At 53.0% G+C, this 22,829-nt stretch overlaps 2 protein-coding genes across 13 annotated transcripts in view; one reads left to right on the forward strand and one right to left on the reverse strand.

Moving 5' to 3' along the window:
• Positions 1-857: 857 nt before the first annotated feature.
• TPPP3 (tubulin polymerization promoting protein family member 3) lies at positions 858-4,712 on the forward strand. Of its 3 annotated transcripts, none has more exons than XM_051801861.1 (4): positions 858-979; positions 2,136-2,327; positions 3,397-3,550; positions 3,770-4,712. In XM_051801861.1, the coding sequence occupies exons 2-4, from the start codon at positions 2,140-2,142 to the stop codon at positions 3,956-3,958; spliced, it is 531 nt and encodes a 176-aa protein (XP_051657821.1). In that variant the 5' UTR covers positions 858-979; positions 2,136-2,139; the 3' UTR covers positions 3,959-4,712. The 3 variants fall into 3 exon arrangements, with proteins under 3 accessions (XP_051657821.1, XP_051657818.1, XP_051657819.1); XM_051801858.1 differs by having other exon boundaries at positions 884-979; positions 1,975-2,327; XM_051801859.1 differs by lacking the exon at positions 858-979 and adding an exon at positions 1,284-1,530.
• Positions 4,713-14,789: 10,077 nt separating this feature from the next.
• Positions 14,790-22,829, reverse strand: part of PLEKHG4 (pleckstrin homology and RhoGEF domain containing G4) — an 81,993-nt gene continuing 73,953 nt past the window's right edge. For 6 of the 10 annotated variants that reach the window (XM_051801725.1, XM_051801730.1, XM_051801734.1 and 3 more), the window contains 9 exons: positions 22,366-22,455; positions 21,732-22,040; positions 20,754-20,924; positions 20,282-20,495; positions 19,584-19,700; positions 19,231-19,497; positions 18,480-18,676; positions 17,847-17,922; positions 14,790-16,650 (listed from right to left, as the gene is read on the reverse strand). In XM_051801725.1, the coding sequence (XP_051657685.1) occupies positions 17,881-17,922; positions 18,480-18,676; positions 19,231-19,497; positions 19,584-19,700; positions 20,282-20,495; positions 20,754-20,924; positions 21,732-22,040; positions 22,366-22,455 (1,407 nt within the window). In that variant the 3' untranslated portion in view covers positions 14,790-16,650; positions 17,847-17,880. The remainder of the gene's footprint in view (positions 16,651-17,846; positions 17,923-18,479; positions 18,677-19,230; positions 19,498-19,583; positions 19,701-20,281; positions 20,496-20,753; positions 20,925-21,731; positions 22,041-22,365; positions 22,456-22,829) is intronic. The other 4 variants (XM_051801729.1, XM_051801728.1, XM_051801726.1 and 1 more) reach the window with 4 other exon arrangements.

Below are 22,829 nucleotides of genomic sequence, written 5' to 3' on the forward strand. Positions count from 1 at the left end.
GGGACCAGGGCAGACACAGACCACAGGCTGCCAAAGGCTCTGTTGTTTGAGTCACTTCCCAGCTCCCCAAGCTGCTGATTTGCCCACAGGACCCTCATGGCAGCAGCAAACCACACTCTGCACCCCCTGTCTGTGCACAGCTCCCGATGGTGCTGTGGCTGGTCACCCACGATGCCCTGAGCCCAGGGAGTGCCAGCAGAGCACTGGGACAGGAACGGGCTCTGGGCAAACAGCTGAGGTGGGGCCATGAGTAAGTGATGTGGGCTGTGTTGGGGCTCCATGACAACCACAATATTTGGGCACTGCCTCAGCTCGCAGCACCCACTGGGAGCCCTGTGTGTGGTCAGGCTCTGGGCTGCCAGGATGGGCAGGCTGGCATGTGGCTGCTCCAAGGATGTCCCACTGGGCCATGCAGAGGGGACAGGTGCTTGCACAGCAAGACAGTTGGCATTTGTCCCCACAGCCTGGGCAGTGGCCTTTGGTCCATGGTGTCACCCATCAAGAGGGGACAGTTCCTCAGCGGAGGGGCACAGTGGCTGTGTGGGGCAGGGGACAGGGCTGCAGGGCAGAGCACAGCAGGGCTGCCAGGGGGAATCTGGGGGGAAAGGGAGGTGGAGAGACCTCTTGGGGTGATGGTGTGGCCTTGTGGGGTGATGAAGGGACCTTGTGGGGCAATGTTGGAGCTTTGTGGGGTGATGGAGAGACCTCGTGGGGTGGAGGAAAGACCTTGTGGAGCTCCGGTAAGGTCTTGGGGAAAATCAGAGGGGCTTCACGGGCTGGTGGAGGGGTATCCCAGAGGCGATGCAGCTCCGCCCGGGCTCCGTCTCCCCGCCCCGAGGGCGCTCCCGGCCGAGCCGCGGCCCGGGGGAGGCGGGAGGGGGCGGCTGGAGGGCGCGGCCCGCGGCCCCTCCCGTCGCTATGGCGGCGCCTTAAACCGGCGGCGGGGCCGCCCCCCCGCCTCAGAGCGCGGCTCCGCGAGGTGAGTGACCGGGCGAGCGCGGCCGCGCCGCGGACGGGACCCCCCGCGCCCCCGAGCCCCCCGCGCCCCCCGCGCCCCGCTGCCCGGTCCGGGGCCGCTGCGCGGGGAAGGGGGTACGGGGTGGGGGGCGGCGGGGGCGGCCGCTACCCCGGCACCCCCCAAAGCGCCGGCGGTGACCCCCCCCCCCAGCCGGGAGGGGACAGCCCCTGCTCCGCGCTGCGGGGCCGTGCGGGGCGTTGCGGGGCCCGGGGCGCTGGGAGCCCGCGGGATCGCGGGGCCGGGCGGCGACCGGCGGCATCCCCGCCCCGCCGCACCTCCTTAGCGACGGTCGCCAGGCAACGCCCATCCTCCCTAGCGACGGTCCTAGGGACCACTCCCCGGCCCTCGCCGAGCCTCCGGGACCCCGCCGGGCATCCACCGGGCGACGTGCCCGCTCTGCACCTCGGTGCACCCGGGCCCCCCTGGGCACTGGAGCTTTCCCGGGTACCACCACGCCCTTGCCGAGACGCTGTGGGTGCTCGGTGCGTGGTGAGGGATGCTGAGCCGGCAGGGTGAGGCTGGCGAGGCGACGGCAGATGGGGAGCAGGGATGGGGAGCGGCCGCGGTGCTGTGACGAGGCGCAGGGGCCCATTGGCAACTTGGCAGCCTGAGGGGCACCACGCTTGGCCCAGCCCTAGGGAGCAGGGCACAGGGACTGGGGTGCTGCAGCTCCGTGCAGGGGGGATGCAGGCAGGGCAGAAGTGGGGCTGAAGGCAGCAAGCGGTGCCGGTTCTCCTGATCTGCGAGCGGGAGAAAGGCGGCCGCATTGCGTCATTCCCGGAGCGTGCTCCCGAGGGGACAGGCTGATGCACTCACTCCTTGCCGGCCCCCAGAGCTGACAGCCTGGCTGCTGACAGCTCTCGACCAGGAGCCTCTGTTCCCCAAGGCACATTCTTGGCTGTTGGCCTCGGGGCTCATCCGAGGTTGCCACCAGCCCTCACACTGTTGCCACACAGCCCACAGGCACTGACAACACCTCGACCCTGCTGCAGTACCTCCACGCTCGACAGCCCTTCTCCTCCTCCTCCTCCTGCCCTCAAGGACCCAGGAGCAGCCAGCTGAGCTCTGCCAGCCAGAGCCTGGGCAGTGACGGGCCCCTCTGCCCCCTGTCCTGCAGCCCCATGGCCGGGAACGCTGAGATGGCATCCCTGGAGGAAAGCTTCCGCAAATTCGCCATCTACGGCGACACCAAGGCAACAGGGCAGGAGATGAACGGGAAGAACTGGGCCAAGCTGTGCAAGGACTGCAAAGTCACCGATGGCAAAAGCGTCACCAGCACCGATGTGGACATTGTCTTCTCCAAGGTGAAGTAAGTGAATGGGATTTTTGGGGCCTCCAGCTGCCCAGAGGGTGAGGATGCCCTTGCAGTGTTGGCAGGGTGGCGGTGCCTGGGTGTGGGGTCCCTGCAGAGCTGTGATACCCCAGCTGTGCACCCAGGCTGTCCATCCCATGGCATGGAGCTGCAGGTGCTGCCCTGCAGTGTCCTTCCTTCAGGGAGGGTGTGTGGCTGCTTCTGCAAGGCCTAATGATAAATTAAGCCAAATGTGGGGATGGAAGGCTCAGATTTTGTGCAGAGACTGTACCCCTGCTCCCACTCCTGCCATTGGGATGGGCCTGCCTGGCTCCCCTCTGAAAAGAAGGTGCCCTGTGATGTTAAGGGGTGTCCTGTGTGATGTGGCCCATCCCTGGGCCTGGCCAGCCAACACCAGAACTTGAGGAGGACTCTGGTCCATGGAGGTCATAGAGGCAGCTTGAAGGGCTAAAAGGCACCTGGAACTTTTTTGGGGTCCCTGGGGACACAGTGACACCTGATGCTCTGCACCAGGGTGCAGGAGCAAGGATGGGTGGAGAACCTGCTCCATCCACATGCTCTGTCCAGGCATTGCCTCGTTCCTGGGTGGGGTCAGGAGGGGCTGAGTACTGGGTGGTTTTTGGGGCGCAGAAGGGCAGGTTGCTGTGCTGAGATGAGGACCAGGAGCTCATGGGAGAGATGCTCTGTGCACATCCTTCTGAATTCGACCAGAGGATTGATGCCTGCCAGGGGAGGGAGGGTGCTGGGCATCCCAGGCGGGCTGGGAGCAGTGGAAATGGATGCACGTCTCCACCTGACCAGCACCCAAGTCCCAGAGCACTTCCATGCACCCTGGCTTTTGGCACCAGGGACTTCAACAGCATGTGGCTGAAAAGCTCCTGGAGCTCAGCATCAGCTGTGCTCAGCCCAACCCACTCAGCTGGGATTGCTGTGGTGGAATTTCAGAGATGGGTGAGGGGGCCGAGGCTGGCGGAGAACAAAGACAGGGTCTCCCTGATGCAGCTCATCCCATTTGGAGGCACAAACTGAAGAGGTGCTGATGGCAGCCTGGGTTTTGTGCTTGCAGAGGGAAGACAGCCCGTGTCATCAACTACGAGGAGTTCAAGAAGGCGCTGGAGGAGTTGGCCCCCAAGAGGTTTAAGGACAAGAGCAAAGAGGAGGCGTACGAAGCCATCTGCCAGCTGGTGGCAGGGAAGGAACCCATTAACGTGGGTGTCACGGTGAGTGAGGAGCCCCTCGGCTGCTGGGAGCAGGAGGGATGGTCAGGAGGGGAAGATAGAGCTCTGCCTGCAGTGCAGATGCTTCCTAGGAGACCCCATGGCCCTGTGGGTTGCGTAGGGCACAGGGGGCTGTGTAGGGCACTTCGGTGGGTGTCAAGAGTAAAGGGCGAAGGGGACAGGGTACGTTCTTGACTCCCGTGTCCCATCTCCCCACTGCAGAAAGCCAAGACAGTGGGGGCCGTGGAGAGGCTGACAGACACCTCCAAGTACACGGGGTCCCACAAGGAGCGCTTCGACGAGAGCGGCAAGGGCAAGGGCAAGAGCGGGCGGGAGAACATCGTGGACACCAGCGGCTACGTCAGTGCCTACAAGAACGCGGGCACCTACGATGCCAAAGTGAAAAAGTAGGGAGGGGTGCCCGCGGCGCCCACCGCCCCGGTCCCTGCTCGCCCGCCGTGGGGTGGGCGCTCACGTCAGCCCTGGGACGTGCCCGTGTGAGGTGGGGCCCGGGAGGCTGCGCTGGGGCCAGCCCCAGGCTGGCGGGATGTCGGCCGCCCAGCGCTGATGTGATTGGGAAAGTCTCCGGGCCGTGTGCTCTGCCCCAGCGCTGCGTCCGTCTCACCCTGTGCTGTGATCTCCCCATCCCGTCCCGTGTCCCCCGCGCTGTCACCCCCGGTCCCACACCACTGGCAGCGTCCACCGTACTAACAGCACTGCTCCTCAGGGCTCCCCCGCCCCGCTGGCACCCCGACCTTCCCTACCTCAGCCCCGGCTTTCGGGGCACCCTCCCCCGTCCCACCGGGGACCGCAGCCTGTCCTCCCTGCAGACCTCACGGGGACCTGCCTTAACCCTGCACCAATTACACCACAGCCACCTCCTCCTTCCCCACCGGTGCCCTCACCGCGGGGCTGCCTGGCTTTGCCACTCGCCCAGCACCACGGAAGGCTCAGACCCTGCGGTGCCGTCAGTGCCGGAGCTGCCGGGATGCTCCTGCCCCAGCCCCAGGAAGCATCCCGGGCCAGCTTGGTGTCGCCTGGCCACCGGCAAAGTGTCCGACCTGAACCCCTGCGGCCTCCCGCTGCCTTCGTGAAGCCCAGACCAAAGGATGCTGCAGACCCACGCTGTAACCCGGCTCTGCAATAAAGCCCCTCCGCACTGACACTCCGCTCTGGTTGTGTTCGCGGGACGCGCAGGGACAGCCCTGTGGCCGCTCCCCCCGCCCGGCAGAGGGGGCTCGGCCGGTCACGCCGCCCCAGGAGAAGCCGTACCGGGGGCTCGGCCCTGGCCACCGATGATTTTGGCAGCTCCTGGCTGGCCCCGAGTTGCCTGAGCAACCACAGGCACACAAACACGAGCGCCTGGCTCCCGCTCCTGCTCTGTTTGCAACCAAACACACAAGCTCCTGGTAACGATCCCTGGGAACAGGCTGGGCTCCAGGACGGCACGGCAGCTCCGGGATGGGATGGTCACTCTGGCGGGTGTGTGAGGCCGGGTGTAGGTGCTGCCACCCCGATCCCAGGCATGACCTGAGCCTGCTGAGGTGTTGCCAGGATGACAGTGCCAGGCTTTCCAGCTAGGTGCCTTCCTCCATGATCATTCGTCCAGAGCCAGGCTTCCTAAATAACCCACAGGAACTATTTCCAGGTGCCTGAGCTGTGGCACTGGCACTGCCCAGGCCATGAGGGATGTTGCCAAAGGCACACACGTGGCCTGGGCAGGCTCACTCCCTGCCAAAGCACAGCACTGCACCTCTGCATCCCACCTGCAGAGACACCTGCTTTGGAAAACACAGGAGAAGGAAGAGATTGTCTTATTCTGGCCTGGATTCATCCCCATCCCCAGTGAGGGCCTAGCAGTAAGTGTCTACCAGTGGTAGGCTGGGGTGAGGGCTGGGGGATCTTAGCCCTTCTTTGAGCAGGTCAGAGGGATTCGTGGCTGTCTATCCCTAAATCCTCTCTGTGAGCATCCAGTGTTCATCCTGCAAACACCTGTTTCTGCAGGGGGAGGGACTTTGTTTCTTTTGCCAGCTCCACAAAGGAGGTACAGAATTCTCAGGGCCAGGTTGCCCTGCATGCCTTGAGGTCCATGGAGGTGATTCAACCCTGTCCTTGTGCAGCCTGGAGAAAGAAAAAAGTTTTGGGCAGAGGTGAGCAGGTCAGGCCCCGTGGGACTCGTCCCCTGCCTGTATGCAACCCCTGTCAGGACCTGGCTGTGGATCACAGGGAGGTGTCAGGGCAGTTCTGAAGGGCAGTTTTGGGTACTGACATGTTTTTGATATTGGGAAATCAGGACTGGGAATCATAGATGTCTGGAATGGTTTGGATGGGAAAGGACCTTAAAGGACCACCTCATTCCAGTCCTCCTGGCATGGGCAGAGACACCTTTCACTAGCCCAGGTTGCTCCAAGCCCTGTCCAACCTGTCCTTGGACACTTGCAGGGATGGGGCAACCACAGCTTCTCTGGGCAACCTGTGCCAGTGTCTCACCACCCTACTGAGCCACTGTTGCTGAACAGAAGCAGCTTCTTTGCAGCCTGTGAAGCCACTGCCAGAGAATTAGACCAACAGGGTCTAACGGCTGCAAAGTGCCTCAGATCAACCTGCAAAGAAGTCACATCCTCTGAAGTGACTGGAACAGCCTTCTGGGAACAACGAGATGTCGATTTGGGTCTTCACCAAAAATGGCAAACATCACACAGCCACTTGGCACGGTCGAGGCCAGGTGGAGACACAGCCTCAGGGGCAGGTAAGTGCAAGGAACGTGGCCTTTAAACACCAGTCTTTATGAGTGGGCAGGAAAGCAGAGGCCTCTGGGGTGGTTGGCACTGGAGCACAGGACAGATGAGGAGAGGCCAGGCTGGGGTGCTCAGCCCTCAGGAAGACCCCAACCTGAAGGAACTCCCGCAGGACCAGCAGGTCCAGCTGTTTCCCCAGCGAAACTTGCAGTGGTGCCACAGGCTGCTGAGGCAGAGGAGACCTCCAGATGTCAGCTGCAGATCTGCTTTGTGTGATGAAAAGTGATGCTGCCCAAACAGAAGGTCCTGCAGCCACTTCCCTGAGTAACGACCTTGCTCTGGCCCGGCGCTCGCTCTCGGCTTGGCTCCACACCAGCCCCAGGAAGACACTTTGCAGCCAGCCTGCAACTCCCTGGCAGCGGAGGAGCCGGAGGGCGGAAGGTGTCTCAGCCAGTATTTATGTTGTTTGCACTGATCCAAGCCCCAGACATGAAGCTTTTTTTTTCTCCTTCCCACTTGTCTCTTCCCCTTGGCTGCTCTCCGGTCATGCTCCCCCAGCGGAGGGACGTGCCAGACCTCCCCCCAGCCCTGCCTCAGACACCCACCTCCTCCACCGTCCCAGGCAAACCCAGAACCTCTCAGGGGCTGATGTCCCACCTTGCCAGCAAGACGTGCAGCCCAGAGGGCTCAGATGGGTGGTTACAATTAATTTAGCTGTAAAATGTGTTCTCTGCCCCCAGGGTCACTTCCCTGGAGTGTTTCTAAAATCATCTGGGGTCATGGCTGATGTGCTTCATGCTTTGACAGCACTGATGTGCCTGGGATAAGGGATCTGACTCCTCCAAGAGATCATTTTTCTCTGGGATGACCAGAGATTTGACCAGAGATACTGATGAGGATGGATTACTCTGCTCCTCAAGGACACAGATTTGTTCCTAGAAGAAGGAGGCAGTGGATGCCAATATGCCCAGGGAGGTTTTAGCTTTTCTGTGCCTGTGCAGGATCACCAGGAAGAGCTCACATTGCTGTTGTTCCAAACATCTGCTCCCCCGGGGATCATCCCTCCTCGGAGGGCACTGTGCTGGTGCAGAGCAGGTCCTTGATCTGGGGCCAGGCAAAACAGCTTCCCTACAGAGCTGTACCTGCACTGCTCCCTCAGTACTTTTCCATTTCACTGCTAGCCTGACGGACAGCGCTCTCCAAAACACACAGGCAAGGCTGTAAATCCTGTTCAGACAAGATTCAGAGCACAGTTTGTATCACCTAAACCTGGGACTCAAACTTCAAACTCCTCCTGTCAGTGCCCTGAGATATTGGTTTGACCACGAGTGTTCCAGGCAGTGCTTCACTGCCAGCTGTGTGTTCCAGCACTGTGCTGGAATATTGATTTAGTATCATTTTAGAGGGAATTCAATTAACTAAATTACCTCTTCCCAGCATGGCGTGGTTCCAGATAAAATGTTATTATCCAGAACTCATGCCCACATTTTGTTAATGTAATAACTGCAGCAGGGTTGTAAGAACACAGGGGCAGATGGAAGCAGGAAGACACAGAGAAGGAAAACAAAAAGCAAATGATTTGATTCACAAGATTTAAGTACAGCACGAGATTTCATGCAAGGTTGAACTGAGCACAGTCCTTGGTTAATGTCTATTTTGTTCCCTCTAGAAAACACAACTGTGCAGTTGCTCTGAGCTGCAGAACTGCCCAGAGCTGGGTGCTGAGGCACTGATGAGCATCTCCCCGGTGGGGGTGATGGTGTGTTCCTCATGACTGATGCATTTCTCAGCTGGGAGAGGCGTTTGGGGGTCAGTGGGGCTGCCCTCTTCAGTCAGCTGCTGCAGCAGGACAGTTTGTGGCCACCTCGGCAAGATTGTTGCAGAAAAAAAATTAAAGGGTGAGCAGGCACTGGGGAGGGGGCACCTGTTATAGGGATATTTTCCCCAAACTGATACACTGATTTCATCATGGAACCATAGAATGGTTCGGGTTGGAACAGATCTTAAAGACCACATCATTCCAAAGCCCCTGCCATGGGCAGGGACACCTTCAACTGGACCAGACTGCTCAAAGTCTCATTGTGGTGCTGCATCCTCCCCCCTCCCCCTTCATTTGTGACCAATCCAGCCTGGCCTTGGACACTTCCAGGGATGGGGCAGCCACAGCTTCTCTGGGCAACCTGTGCCAGGCCTCACCAACCTCACGGGGAGGAATTTCTTCCCAAAATCTATTCTAACCCTGCCCTCTGTCAGTTTGATGCCATTCCCCTCTATCCTGTCACTCCATGCCCTTGTCCAAAGCCCCTCTCCAGCTCTGAAAGATCCTTCAGTTTTTCTTTACTGCATGTGGGTGTTTAATTCCTGGAGATGCAGTAGCTGGAAGCAGCAGCCTGATCCATCTCTTGTAAGGTGGAATCTGATACAAGGCCCTCCTCCAGCCCTTCGTCCAGCTGCTGAATCAGATAATCCCTTTGGGATGAGACAAGATATAAGAAAATAAACCCAAAATCCCCAGAATCACAAAGGGTCATAAATGTTACAAGAAATGAATCACTTTTCTACAGTTTCCCCCGTGTCTGGTAAGTCCCTTGGAACCTTCCCAGTGGTGCTGCTGAGCCCTCGGAAGCGATAAATGTCCATGAGTGAAACATGGTGTGAGTTTAAGCAAACCCTTATGTCACTGCTTTGAAGTGTTTGTCTGAAACACACTTCTAAAAGAAAAAAAAAAAAAAAGACATTTTCAAAGCATTCCTGCATAGGTGTGCAAAAAAAAAAAAATAAAAAAATCCTGAACAAGCAGTAAAATCTGAAAGGCACCGAGATATTCCAGCGTTTTGGCAGCAAGCTCAGGTGATGTCAGGAAACAAATCTAAACAGAAATGTTTCTATGGAATTTTTTTTCTCTTTTTTTTTTTTTTTTTGGAGACCTAATTGGAAACAGATTTTTTGCTTTGGATTTAAACATTTCCCTGCAGCATCTGAAGTGCTATTCCCTGCCTTATGCACGTCGAGGTCGAGGAGCACGAGGAGGGAAAAGCTGAGCATCCTCCTGCTCACGTTGTTGCTGCAGGTTTAGACAGTGGGCTCAGGAAAGTCGTGCAACATTATCTTCCTGGGATTTTTACCCAGTAGGCCTCAAGGTAAATTACAAAATGAATCCAGCAAGGATTTCTTGCACCACTGGGAGGGAGCTTTGAGAAGAGTGTGGAGCTCAGGGTGGGTTAATATCCCGACTGGATGAGCTTGGACTCTTCTGCAGGTGGACTCTGCTGGGAAGGGGTTGTCACTGCCTGGCTCAGTGCATCAGAGTTAAGACCCACCAAGGAAAAAAAAGCCAAGTTTTGTGCTGGATGCAGAGCCTGATGTGATGTGCAGCCCCCACAGCCGGGGCAGGGCAGGGGACCAGCAGTGTGGTTGTACCAGTAACACCTAAACCAGCCCAAATACACCCACAGCACCCGGGAAATGAGGACACTGGAACAGCCACGGCACTCCCTGATGTCCCTGCGGAACATCCAAAGGCTGGGAAGTGCTGCTGGAAATCTTGCTGTGGAGAATCCGGCCCCGGATCCTTCCAGGGCTGGACATGGGACTCGGTGAGGATGAAGGTGGTGGTGGAGGCAGGCAGGGGAGTGTTTGCTCTCCCTTTGTTTTCCCGGGAATCAGGAGGGGCTGCCTGACAGCTGACCAGCTCCTCTGTGTGGCAGTGGCTGGGCCAGCACGGCTGGGACATGAGGGGTGTCAAAGAGAGCTGAATATGGATTGAAAAACTCCACAGGCACCGTCTAAAGACGGGATCTGTCCGATAGCAAAGCCTGGAACTGTCAACTGGTTCTCACTGCACAGGCTGGAGAGGACAACAGTGACCAGGCATTTGTTTATACAGTGTTTATTTATTGAAAATGAAAATATCCTTATTTAATGTTTCATTTTTCAGAAAATAAATAATTATTTTTCTACCTTATCCCAAAACACCATCTGGCTGCTCTTCTTCCACCCTCCCTGTAAGATCTGTCATCTAAAAGCATCCACCAGGGCTCTGACACCCCTGTAAGTTTTTAATTGCAGAGAAGTCAACCCAGAGAGAAAGTCAGAGAGACTGACAGCTCCAAAATTATAAACCTGACACAAAACCCAGCCTCCAAACCACTGTCTGGGATGCTTATTAACAAAGAAATTAAATAAATCAGCTCCATGTCAGCTGAGACTTCCAGGAATAACACACAGAATGATAATGGGTGACCCTAAGGGAATGTTAAAGACATACAAACTCATCAGTGAGCTGTGGCATAGCTTTGGAATGCAGTTATTATTGTACAGATTTATTTATATATTAACTTTTAATGTAGAAATTATTGATATACATAAAATATAGATATTAAGGTGTGGAGTTAGCCTGCATTCATACTGACATTCCTTTTTTTTTTTTTAATGCTGACCTTGTCCCCAGAGAGCTTAAAAATATTATTTTGAAAGAGATTTAAAATATTTAAGAATTAATAAAATATTAATATTTATAAAATATTGATAAAATATTTTATAAATCATAATTTATATTTATACACAATTATATAAATATATTATATTATATATAATTATATAAATATATATTATATATTTTATATATAATTTATATTTAATAAAATATTAAAAATATTAAAATATTTATGACCACTCCTATATCTTTATCTAAAGCCCTTTAAATTTGTTTTTTTTTAAAAAAACCAAAAATCCTGCCTGATAAAACTGATTAGTTAATTTATGAGCTGTCATATTCCAGGTTTCCTTGTTTTTTTTTATTCCTTGGATCTTGCTTCTCACCTGTTTCTCGTTCTAAGACAAATGACACAAACAGCATCTGATTAAAGAGATCTGTCATGTTAGCATTGTGTTAATTATTGGCTTTTAAGATAAATTGCAGCCCTGCCCCTTCCTCCAGGCCTCTGGGAGGGTTCAGCCTGATGGGATGGGATTAGTTTCCTCAGAGCAATGGTAGGGAGAGGGGGTTTTGGTGGTGCTGTCCCTCTTCCACTGTGCCCCAAAATTCAGAAATATCAAGATTTTAGTGGCTGGTTGTTTTCCTCTTAAAATTTTTCATCTTTCTTGCTTGAAAGGTTGTTTCATTGTTTTGGGTTTTTTTTCCTGTGTTACATTTAAATATTTAATTTGCTTTGAAACTGTTGGGCAGTATCAGCAACAAGTTGATCATGAGTATATGTATGAAAAGCTCTCAGCTAAGCATTCTGTGAGGGCAACTTAACTGTGGTTCTGCACCATGAGTTTTGATCATCAGTGCTGTCTAGAGCCACAAACTGTCTCTAAAAGCAAGTAAGTTCAATTCTTACATGCATTTAGAGTGGGGTTTCCCCCCCTCCATCCTTTTCCAGACATGCTTTTGACTCCCTGTTTGTGGCCACTTGCATGAGAAATAGCCTAAAAACATTCCAAGCATCAGGTGTCATCCTCCCCCATGTTTTTTTTCTGCTCTAGGAATTGTGTTGTCCACTGTCAGTACAACCTCTGGCTCCTTGGCTGTGGTTGCTGTGCTGCAGGCAGGCTTTTTTTCAGGCCTGAACTGAACTTTTCTGTCTGTTTTTAGCGGACAACAGATCAAACCACATCCACCACAGAATTATTCAGGTGGGAAAAGCCCTCTAAAATCACTGAGTCCCACAATTCCCCCAGCACTGCCAAGCCCACCACTAAACCATCCCCAGATGCCACATCAAATGGCTTTTAAATCCCTCCAGGGATGCTGACTCCACCACTGTCCTGGGCAACCTGTTCCCATGCCTGACCACCCTTTTGGTGAAGAAATTTCCCCAAATATCCGAATTATCCAATTATTTTGTCTTGCCAAGAGGATTGTGACTGACATAGCAATAAATACCTGCACCTCAAAATCCTAACTAACTGTGGAATGGCGTGTCCAGGGGCGTGGGGGAATTTATGTGGTGCTTATTTCCATTTTACTGCCATTGTTTGAACATTTTAAGAGAACACTGGCCATGTTTCTGTTCGCTGCTCTGTGTAACAACCCCAGGGTAGCTGTGAACTGGGTTGTTCCAAGGGATTACACCATTAAAACCCTCACAACTTGCTGATTGCCACGACCCATGGTCACACAGGCACATGGGAATGGAAGGTAATGCTCCAGGTCGTTTACCCCATGCTTTTATTTTTCACCACGGAATGGAAAATAAAATGCAAAACCCAATGGGGTTCTAAAATAAAATGTCATGTTGTTTCAGAATTTACAGGTCTGTTCTTGCCTCTTGACACGTTTTCCTCTTTGGTGTGAAGGAACCAGGGAGTGTCACGGGATCTGCAGAAGAGGTAACTCATTTTTATGTCAGTGACTGGTATTTCTTATGTCTCGAAAGTAAAGTCGCTCCATTTCCTGAATCTCTGCTGTGGAAAGAAGCTCCTGTTCAGGATGACTCTGATAATTACAGACTATTTATTGACCAAGATGATTTTGTGTTTAGGTACCTTCATTTCTACACACAGAGCTCAAAAGTTAGATTTTCTCAGCTCTGCTGAATTGCATTTATTGTATTAGCATTAATTTTGCAGCCACAGCCTTTCTTGGCAGGCAAAGTGGGACTTTCTATGTGGCTTCCCTAGACTTTTTTTTTTTTCATTCTTAGATAATATTGTCTCTAGAAGGATGTAAAAGAGTTTGTGTATATAACTCTGGCAAGGTTTGTCACAGGTATCCAAACAAATAATTGTCACATTCAACTCATCTGCCCTGGTCAGTGAACACAGAAAATGTTCCAAATTTCACGCCTGACCTTTCTGTAAGAACTCATTCAATGGTCACCCACTTGGGTTTTGGTTTTAATTAACTAGTTAAAAAGAGCAGCTGCTGTGCTTGAGGACAATTTTATGCTGCCTGATCTTATTGAATATGAATATTTTAATCTGGAAAAGGTGGGATTGCCCTTTCTGTTGCTCCCTGAGAAGGTTCAATTTGCCTGCAAAGAAATTCCTCCTAGTGGGACACCACTGAATTTACTGTCATGTGAAATGGGGAAGTGACAGTTCTTCCTCTTCTCCTATTCTGTGTCTGCATAAATGGAAATATTAAATGGACACCTGAAACAAAGATTTAATCTGCTATTTAGCTACAAGTGTTTTTTATTGTAATTACAGCATAGTTTTGCCTTGTGCCAGTGAAGGGCGAGTCCACACAGGCTGGATGCTTGAAATGTGTATTTTCATCCATTAATAGTTGAATTTCCTTTATCCAAACTCTGAGGTTTCTTCTGGTTTCTAAGCCTTTTTTTTTCTTTTTTTTTTTTTTTAATGGAATTGTCTCAAAAATGGTTTGGTCCACTGTCTGCACATCTTTAGCAAAAAGGAAAACTGCCCTTCTCTTCAGATTTTTGTGGGGTTTTTTTGCAGCAGGACCAGCAAAGTCAGATTAGTCCAGCTGAAAACCACCCCACCTGCCCCCTCTGCTGTTATCTCTGCTCCGAGGCTGAACAAGGTTTCCCAAAGCTGCAGTGGTGTGGAGGAACACGGGGGATGCTTAGGGAGGGCCCTCTCCCTCCACAGGCACATCCATCTGTCAGATCTGTGGAATCCATCAATCACCAGAAATCCAGAGGGCTCAAACCTCCCCTGTCCTGGGAATACCCCACATTCCACCCAACCAGCCTTCTTGCATTCCCCATCCCTGGAAGTGTTGGATGGGGCTTTGGAGCAACCTGGTCTGGTGGAAGGTGTCCCTGCTCACAGCAGGGGGTTGGAATGAGATGGTCTTTAAGGTCCCTCCCAATCCAAACCATTCCAGGATTTTATGGCTCTAACATGAATGGCCAGCCTGGGAACTGGGGTATAAACTGGCCAAGCACAATGCCAGAACTTACTAGCAGAGAGTTGTGTTCCTGGGAAGGGGGGATTTCCCAGCAGTTCACTGAGCCCCTCAAGCTTATTTAGGGAAAATGCCATGATGGACTGTCCACAGGAGGGGTCGTGAGTGTCACAGAGCAGTGTGGGATCCCAGCTTTTCACTGTCAGATTTTATCAGTACCCATGGTTAATCATGAGGGGGGGGGGAGAAGGGACAGAGACTGTCACTTAACTTGTAGAAGGGCAATAGCTGGAAAAAGTATTGAAAAATATCCATTTTGAGAAAGATTTTAAGGGGTGGTGCTGAACACCTCTGGATTAGAAGCTCATTTATTGTGGTTGCACCTTTTCAAAAATGCATCATCTAATCTGGGATTCCTGACACACGGTGCAGACTCTGTGGAAGTCAAGGAAGGCAAGGGGAAAAGTTCTATTTATGTCAATAAAACAAAACTTTTTTCATTTAATTGGGTGCCAAATACGAAAAGGGGACAAAAAAAAAATTTATGTACTTTTCAGTATTAAAATGAGAGGCAGCACCAGCCTCACCCCAACAACCTGTTGGGTTGGGTCAGAGAAACATTGCTTCACTCTGCCCCCAGTACTCTGCTGCTGAAACCATGACACAATGCAAACAAGAGCCATACAAAGAAAATAACCTTTATTAAATCAATCCAACCCTGAAAAAACAGTATCAGGTAAACAACTTTCCAGCAATGCAGAAACCTTTGAAACTGAGAAATTCAGGAAATTTCATGTCCCTCTTGTTGCATCAGTAAATTCTCTCCCTCTCACAACATCAGCTATTGCTGCCTTGACAGCTCCAAAAACCTTGCATTAACCCAGCAATTATCTCAAAACAGTAATTTGTAAAATATTCCCTGTGTAACTGTTTCACACCCAATTTTGTGCAAAGGTGTCCAACTGTGTTCTCTTCGCTGTTTGAAAAAAGAACAAGGTTTTAAAAAAACATCCAGCTTATTAAAAATAAACAAGTGTTTTATATACAGTACAGGAATTTCCAAACCTGAAGGCACACTGTCTCCAGGGCGGCTGTGGGGTGTGACACCCCAGACTGCAGCACTGCACTGCCAAGGGGGGAAAACTGCAGTTTATTGAATAAAGTACTGCTCCATCTTCCTCCTGAGGCCAAAGGTGACACTCCTCTCACACCTGGGGGAGCCTGATTTATAGCCCTGCATAAACCAGGAGTAAACAGGAGCTTGGCAGCAAATAACTGCTGTTTCCAAAAATGCTCATTTTCATTTCCTCCAAGAACAGGGAGGGTGTCCCGGCCTCGCAGGGAGTTGGGTGTTACTCGTGACTAAGCCACCCTGGAACACAGGGCACGTTTATCCTCCAGTTATGCTGCATTACTTCAAACAACATGCACTTAGGGTTCAGCATTATAATCAACACTTTCCACTCAAAACCTGTTGGTCTCGGATGCCAGCACCATCCAAAGCTCCTCAAACAAGCCCCGACCGTGCGACTGAAGTACCAGGAGAGGGGCTGAGTCAGAAGTGAAGCAAGTAGCCAGTCACCCCAAAATCAGGGGCTCAGCCAGGACAAGGCACAACAGAGCCTGAACGGAGCCTCTGGGACCTGGCCCAGCAGGGAGAGAGAGACTTGCACTGGGACAGCAGCTACAAGGGCTAAGTGGCTTAAAAATCAGAGCCAGGAACTTTGGTGGCCTGTGCCTCCAGACCTCTACCAGAACCTCTTCCCCTGCTGGCTGCTCCAAACTCCTAAGCCTGCCTTGGCCTCCCACTGGCATCAGGGGAGTCTCTACCTGGGAAATCTTCCCGTTTTCTGGCAGATGTGCTGAGGATTTCGAGGTTCAGCTGGCAGTTGGTTAGTGCAGAGATGGCACAGGGAGAGTGGCAGAGCTGCGAGATGGTTATGACAGAGATTAGCTCAGCACTGAGGCACTGGAAGAACCATCTGAAGAAACAATTCACTACAACAATGAAACTGCTTTTATTAAAACAGAAGTGTTAAGCCAAGAAAATAAATTATTGCTATAATAGACATATTTAGAACATAAGGAAGGACGTTACATCTTGAGTCCAGGTCAATATAACCCTGAAATAGAAAGTTACACTACTTTTCTTAAATACCTCAGTTTCATTTCATGCCCTTCCAAAAACTTTATAAAATGTGCAGCTTACACAACAAATAGTAACATAGTCACTTGTAACAAAAATCTGTACAGCTCTTAGCTTTAAAAATAATACAATTTTTTTTATCCAAACTGTTATGTTACTTATTACTCATAAATATAGGGGCAACAAGTTTTGAATGCCCAAGGTCCCATCCAACACCAAAGCTATTAAGTGTAGTTGACAGAAACCTTCTTGGGACTTCCCCCCAGGCAGAGGTCAGGTTTTGGGCTGTTTGAAAGAGCCTGAGTACGGGCCAAAAAAAATCTTCAAGGGTGAAGACTGTCTCCTTCTGCTGGTCAGAGGCCTGGGGTCTTCAGGGAGTTTGAAATGGCAATCAAACCTGGAACACAGCACCGTGCAATGGGTTAGACCGGCTGCACTCCCGTGACGTGGCAGGAGCCCACAGGTCCCTCTGTCCTGGCCAGCAGTGACTTTGCAAAACGCTTGAAAACCACCATTTGTCCAAGCTCAGTTTTGGTGGGGAAAGAATGTTTTACTGGAAGAGCCTTGCAGGAGAAACATGGCTCTTCCCCCACATGGAGACCTGTCTCTGTGCCTCGGGACTTGCCCAAAGCCTACACGGGCCAGCAAACCTGTGGCTTCTGTGGCCACTCCAAAAGTCTTGTCTGTGACTCCCCAGAAGGGGCTCTGGATGTTAAATTCGCACCTTGGCTAGTTCTGTTCAGCTGATTATGAACACCTGCAGGCCACGGGCCTGTGTGTGTGTAACCTCCACGGTGCCAAACGTACGAGCCATCTGCCACCCCGTGCCTCCATCGCTCAAGCCCTAATCCTGCCCCCGGCGCTCGTACCCCTCTGCTCCCTGTGGAAAGGGAGGCTCAGCCCTAAGGACAGAGAGGAGAGCTGAGCCAGGAGCAGGCTGGTTTGTGTGGCCCCTGATGTGACATTCCAAGGGCTGCCACCCACATGACAGAAGCCCTGCTTGACTTCAAGTCCTGTCAGGGTTCACCCTTCCTCAGATCAACAGTGATTTTGGCATGCTCCCAAAATCACTAAGTACAGGAGCAACATCTGGCAGCTCCCTCAGGACATCCTGACCATAGCCTAGCAGGTTCCTCTGCCTGACCTGCAATTTCCTTTGGAGGTTCAAAGGGAACTGTGGGATAAATCCAGCTTGGGGAGAATACTGTGGACTCCCCAGGGCAGTTCAGAGGGACAAGGAGTAGGATTTTGGCAAACAGCCACCAGAAACAGATTAGTGGTTAGACAGGAGGGCAGCATTCAGACGAAAGCAGCTCATCTGAACACTGGTGACTAGGTGGTGCTCAAGCCTCTACTACCTGAAAGAGATTTTGGTTGTTCTGTTTCTGCAAGGCAGATGGATCAGACTGGCTGTTCCAAGTGTCAGCTCCACAGGAGCTGGCCTTCTCATGGATCAGAGCCTCAGAGACCAGTCAGGAATGCATGGGGAAAACTCACCAAGAAGCAGAGGGTGAGGTTCCCCTGACTCAGAGCTACTGACAAACCTGACCAGCCCTCAGAGCTGTTGGAAAATCCCCTTCAGGGGCTACTTACAACAACTCCACTTCCTGAGGCGGGGCCGAGGGGCTCACACTATTCTCGAGTGACTTTTGGTGACCTGGCCTGCTTTCTGCAGAGGAGAGAAGCCAGCATTAGTACAGGGTTAGAGGACAACAGCATCAGGATACTATCTAGTGGGAAGGCAAGCAGCTGAGAACTCTCAGGAACGTAAGAGGAGACACACTGACATCTCAGAGCAACAGGCTCCTGCTCCTCCATCTCATTGCTCCCCCAAAAAGGCCCAAACCTCCCAGGAAAGGAGCTTGGCAGCATCTGCAGCAGAGCTCCAGCCATCCCAGGAGGTAACATATGTACCCCAGCCCATGACAGCGTTATAGTTCCTGTTTGTGCAGCATCCCCTCCTTGTGCAGCCTCCAGCACTGCAGGTCCTTTCCAGCTCATCTCCTCGGGGATCTTGGCCACCACAGGGGTGGCTCCCGCACCAGAGGGGCTCTTGCCTGCCCCAGAGGAGCCAAGTCTCTGCAAGGGGCAATGTCACTTCCCCACAGCGACCCCGAGCCCAAAAGCAGCATCTTCAGTGCCCCCGTGAGAGGCAGTGGCTGGAACCGGGGAGGCAGTTGCAGGAACAGGCAAACTGAAGACAGTGTTTTGGCTGCTTGCACTTACTGCAGAAATGTACTGGCTGTTTGTGAACCTGGGTCTTCCCTCCACTGTAGAGCTGTGCTGTGGGCCTATGGGCACGTAGGGGGGCGAGCCCATGTCTTCACAAAAGCTTTCTTGTGGGACGTTGGAGACACAGCCGCTGTCGGAGCCGCTGGAGCCAGTGGCTGACATGCAGTGCGATGACTCTGAGCTCTCTGTTGCTGGGGAAAGAGAGGAAGGTCACTCTGATAACCATGAATTTGGCCTGCATATGACCTGTTTGCAGAGGCACTGGCCACACAAAGCCCACAGATCAGCCACACTCCTGTCTTGGCCTCTTTAAAGCCCCAGGTAACAAAACAACACAAGGAAATTGAGTCATAATGATGCTGGAGATTGGTATGGGTTGGCCAGGGAAGTTCACACAAGGAAAGCCAAGGGGTCACTGGACTAGGCTGATGAGGGCAAGGGACAGAGTGCTTCATACCAGAGGGGTAGAGACATGAGTCCCCAAGGCCACAGCAGCACCAGTACTCAGCACCAAGGCTGCCACGGGTACAGCTGCAGCTCAGCCGGCACCTTATAATCCCTGTGTCTGAGCTAACTCTCCCTGTGGAAGCTGAAACAGAGCTGGCATGGAAGGGCAGGGCCCTTGTGCCCCTGTCTGGGGCACTGCTGTGACCCCAAAAGCCTGGTCTGACTGCACAGTGCAGAGCAAGGTGAGGGGACGAGCCCACCCCTCCCGGGTGCCGCAGAGCAGCGGGACCACACGTACTCAGGGACGGTTGGCTGCTCGTCTCGTGCTCCAGCTCATCCTCCTCAATGCAGGTGCTGATGTCAAAGGGGCATCTGGGGGGCAGGACTTCTGGCAGCAGAGCCTGGTTCACATACATGTGGAGGTTGAGGGGGCCCAGCAGGGAAGAGGAGGAGGAAGGGTTGTATGCAGTGTGGGTGTTGCCAGCGGAGAGCTGTGCTTGCGTCCTCTTGAATGGGTTGGAATGGTCAAACTGAGACACTGCGATCGATGCTCTGGTCCTGGCACCTGCCAGAAAATATTAAAAAAAAGCCCTGAGAACCAGTCCTGCCTGGCTCACCCAGAGCAAGGTGGAAGGCACAGCTGGCACCTACCTCTGCCTTTCATGATGTAATCGATAGCACGGTCATTGATAGCTGCTTCACTGGGTTTGATGTCCAGGAATGGTTTGTTACCCACACCCATGGAGACCATCTCCTGCATACGGATTTCTGGAGAGGAAGAGACCCACAGCCACATTATGAGGTTGACCCGACCCTCCCCACAGGCATTACACAGCTCCATGATAGAGCAATCCTGAGCTTGGCTGCTCCTGAACTGCTGAGATTGGATCTGTTCTCCCCTTGCTCCCCAGCCCTGCAGTCTCCAGGAACAAGCAATCATGCCCTGCTCTGGCGAAGTAGCTCAGTGCCATGCCACCTAGTAGAGTCCTGCCAAGCGGGAAGCCTGGGGGGGAGAGGAGGGACTCAGCCAGCCTGATTCAGGCAGCTCCCACTCCAGTAGTGGCCTAGATCACAGGGAGAGCAGCGAGTCTTTCAGGGGCACAGCCCCTGCTCACTGGGCAGAGAACCCTGTGCTCCCTCATGGAGTCCAGGTGTGTGTCTACAGTCACACAGAGTTTGGACTAGTTGAGCTCCCTGGGGATGAGGGGCAGGGAAGGGACATGCCCAGCCAAGCCCAGCACATGCTCCTGAGGCTGCATGCCAGTACACAGCTGCTTGCTGCACAGAGCTGCCTGGGAACAGGCTCCAAACCTACTCAGGACAGCACGAGCTGAACAGGGCTCCCGCACCTTTTGCGGCACAGACGCCCCAGGGAGGAATCACACCTTTATTGCGGGCTGCCTGCTGCCACAGGATCTTGGCAATGTCACTGGTCCAGGCCTGCTTAGTCTCAGCTGAGCTGGCCTGGAGGATGTAGGTGTCGCTGGACTTCCGCCTCCGGAACCAGATCTCAAAGCGCAGGCCGCTGTCTCCAGAGTTCTCCGTCAGACCAATGTCTGCAGTCTGTGAGGAAGAGGAAAAGCAAAGCATCAACCACACTGCACCAGGAGCAGAAAGGGTAAACTCTGCCTGAACCCTGTGCCAGAGCTACCTCCAGCTTGGCACACCAAGCGGAAAGAGCCTGAGGTCCTGTCAGGAGCAGATATGACCTGGACACAGCTGAGCACGCATAGCTCAGGCAATTCCCAGTGCTTCATCCAGATTTAGCACCACTTCCCTGCCACACACACACACGAGAGGGTGTGGCAGAGCTGCCCTTACCTTGAAGGAGCACTTGTAGATATACACATCAAAGCCACCCTGGATCTTCTTGGGCTTGCTGAAGAGGATCAGATCCTCAAAGAGGAAGACGTGTCGCTGGCACTTCCTACGGCCCAGCCAGATGGTGAACTCGTCCTGACGCACCAGCTGTCCCTGCTCCTTCAGGTTTACCTGGACACAGAGGACATCCTAGTGAGACTCCAGCAGGATGATCCAGGCAGCCCTACACCTTGACTTGGAGAACAGGGTCCCATACGGCTGTGGCCCAGGTGGTGAAGAAGTGGCAGCTACCTGGTATCTTAGGACTCTTGAAGAGGTAGGGCTGCAAGGCATTGCTAGAATCACATCAGGATGAAACAACTGGCTCCAAGCTCAGGGGAGAGCTGCACCTTTCTCCCAGGCATAACTCACAGATGACCCTCTTCTGTCACCCTGTGCAGATCTTTGACAAACCTCAGGGGTGGCAACTGCAGGCAGCAGCCAGAGCTTTCCCTTGGGGAGGAAACGAATCCCATCAACAGCCAGGAGCAAATCTGGGTCAGAAGGCCAGTTCCTCAGTTCCTCCTGCCCCAGACTGGGGTTTCTGCACTTTGCATGACTCTCCTTCAAGTCCCACCTAGACAATTCTGCCCTACCCCTGGCATCAGCATCAGTTTGAATTCCTTCTTGCAAACTGCCTGACCCTCTTTTCACCAGCTCAGAAGAGATGAAAGGCCCAAAGCAGCCTGCAGGACAGCATGTGCAAGGGCTCCCAGGCTGCCTCCCATCACTGTGGCAGCCTGGCACAGTGATGGGAGTGGCAGTGTGTTTATGACAAGCAGCTCACCCCACTCAGGTAACAGCACCCCAGCTGTATGTCCTGACAGATCAAGGAGACCTCCAAGCCCCGCTGTTCCCTTGCCCCATGCCTCAGTGTCCTGCTAGGCTGTACTGGCACACAGCACCCTGAGCACTGTGGGAATCTGAGGGGAGGCTCACCATACAATCCAAAGACCCCAAGCCTAGAGAAGGGGAAGAAGTGTGGCTCTGCCCCCCTGGGCAGGGGAGGACACCGGAACGTACGTCACAGTCACGGATGGCATCCATGGCCAGCAGGTCATTTCCATGCCGGAGCTGAAACTTCACCATCTCCTCAGCTGCACGGAGATAGCCCAGCTCCTGCTCCTGAGCCTCGCTGCACTCCTTGATCAGGTCCTTCAGGAGCAGGGCGTACTTGCTCATCCGCTGGATGGGTTTCAGCAGGTAGGAGGCCAGGTCCATCTTATCCCCCAGCTGCACCTGCTTCAACTGAGAAATGCAGCAGAGTGAAGGCAGCAGCTTCCCTGTGCCCCCAGGCAGGCACTGACACCCACAGCTCTCCTGACTGGGGTACTCAGAGAAAACGAGTGCTCTCGGGGAAATGCAAGGCCACAGGACCAACACTGCTGTTTGCTCCTTTTCAAAGCCCTCACTGCCCTTCTGCCCTGTTCCCCCCATACTCCTGTGCAGAGACATGCCAGGGAAGCAGAGGGAGCACTGAGCCTACCTCAGGAAGGAAAGCTGAGTTTGTTTAAACAGATTGGTTTAGGACCCAACCACCCTGAGCAATAATGATGCAGGCAGAGGAACTTACCTTGAAGAAGGTATTCCCATGGCTGGCCAGCAGCGAGTCTGACTTCGGCTTGTTCTTACTGTACAATGCATACATTCCAAACTGGTCCTTCTGCAGAAGAGATCCATCCCCAGGTGAGACCCACACACCCAGGACACAGTGACAGCCATGCCCCTGGCAGGTTATTTTAGGACTACTTCTGCCTCTCCCAGGCTGCACCAGAGCCTCCTATGATATTGGGAATGACTTTGCTCCAAGCTCATTAAGAGCCAGGGAATGTACTTGTCTTCCTACTCCTACAGTAGCCAGGACTCTTTAATCCACTCTCCTGTCATCCCTTGCCCCTTCCATACCCAATAGTAAGCTGGTATCATTCATCCCTGGTAGCAGCAAACATGCATGGGGCAGCTGACCTTAAGACCTGTGCCCTATGCTTCTGTCCAGCAGCCCTTTTCACCCAGCGCAGCAGGTCTGTACCTCTCTGG

This window comes from Manacus candei, unplaced genomic scaffold (genome assembly GCF_025592945.1).
Source record: "Manacus candei isolate 608988 ecotype Guabito, Panama unplaced genomic scaffold, ASM2559294v1 h1tg000053l, whole genome shotgun sequence".
In the NCBI taxonomy this organism is placed as follows: domain Eukaryota; kingdom Metazoa; phylum Chordata; class Aves; order Passeriformes; family Pipridae; genus Manacus; species Manacus candei.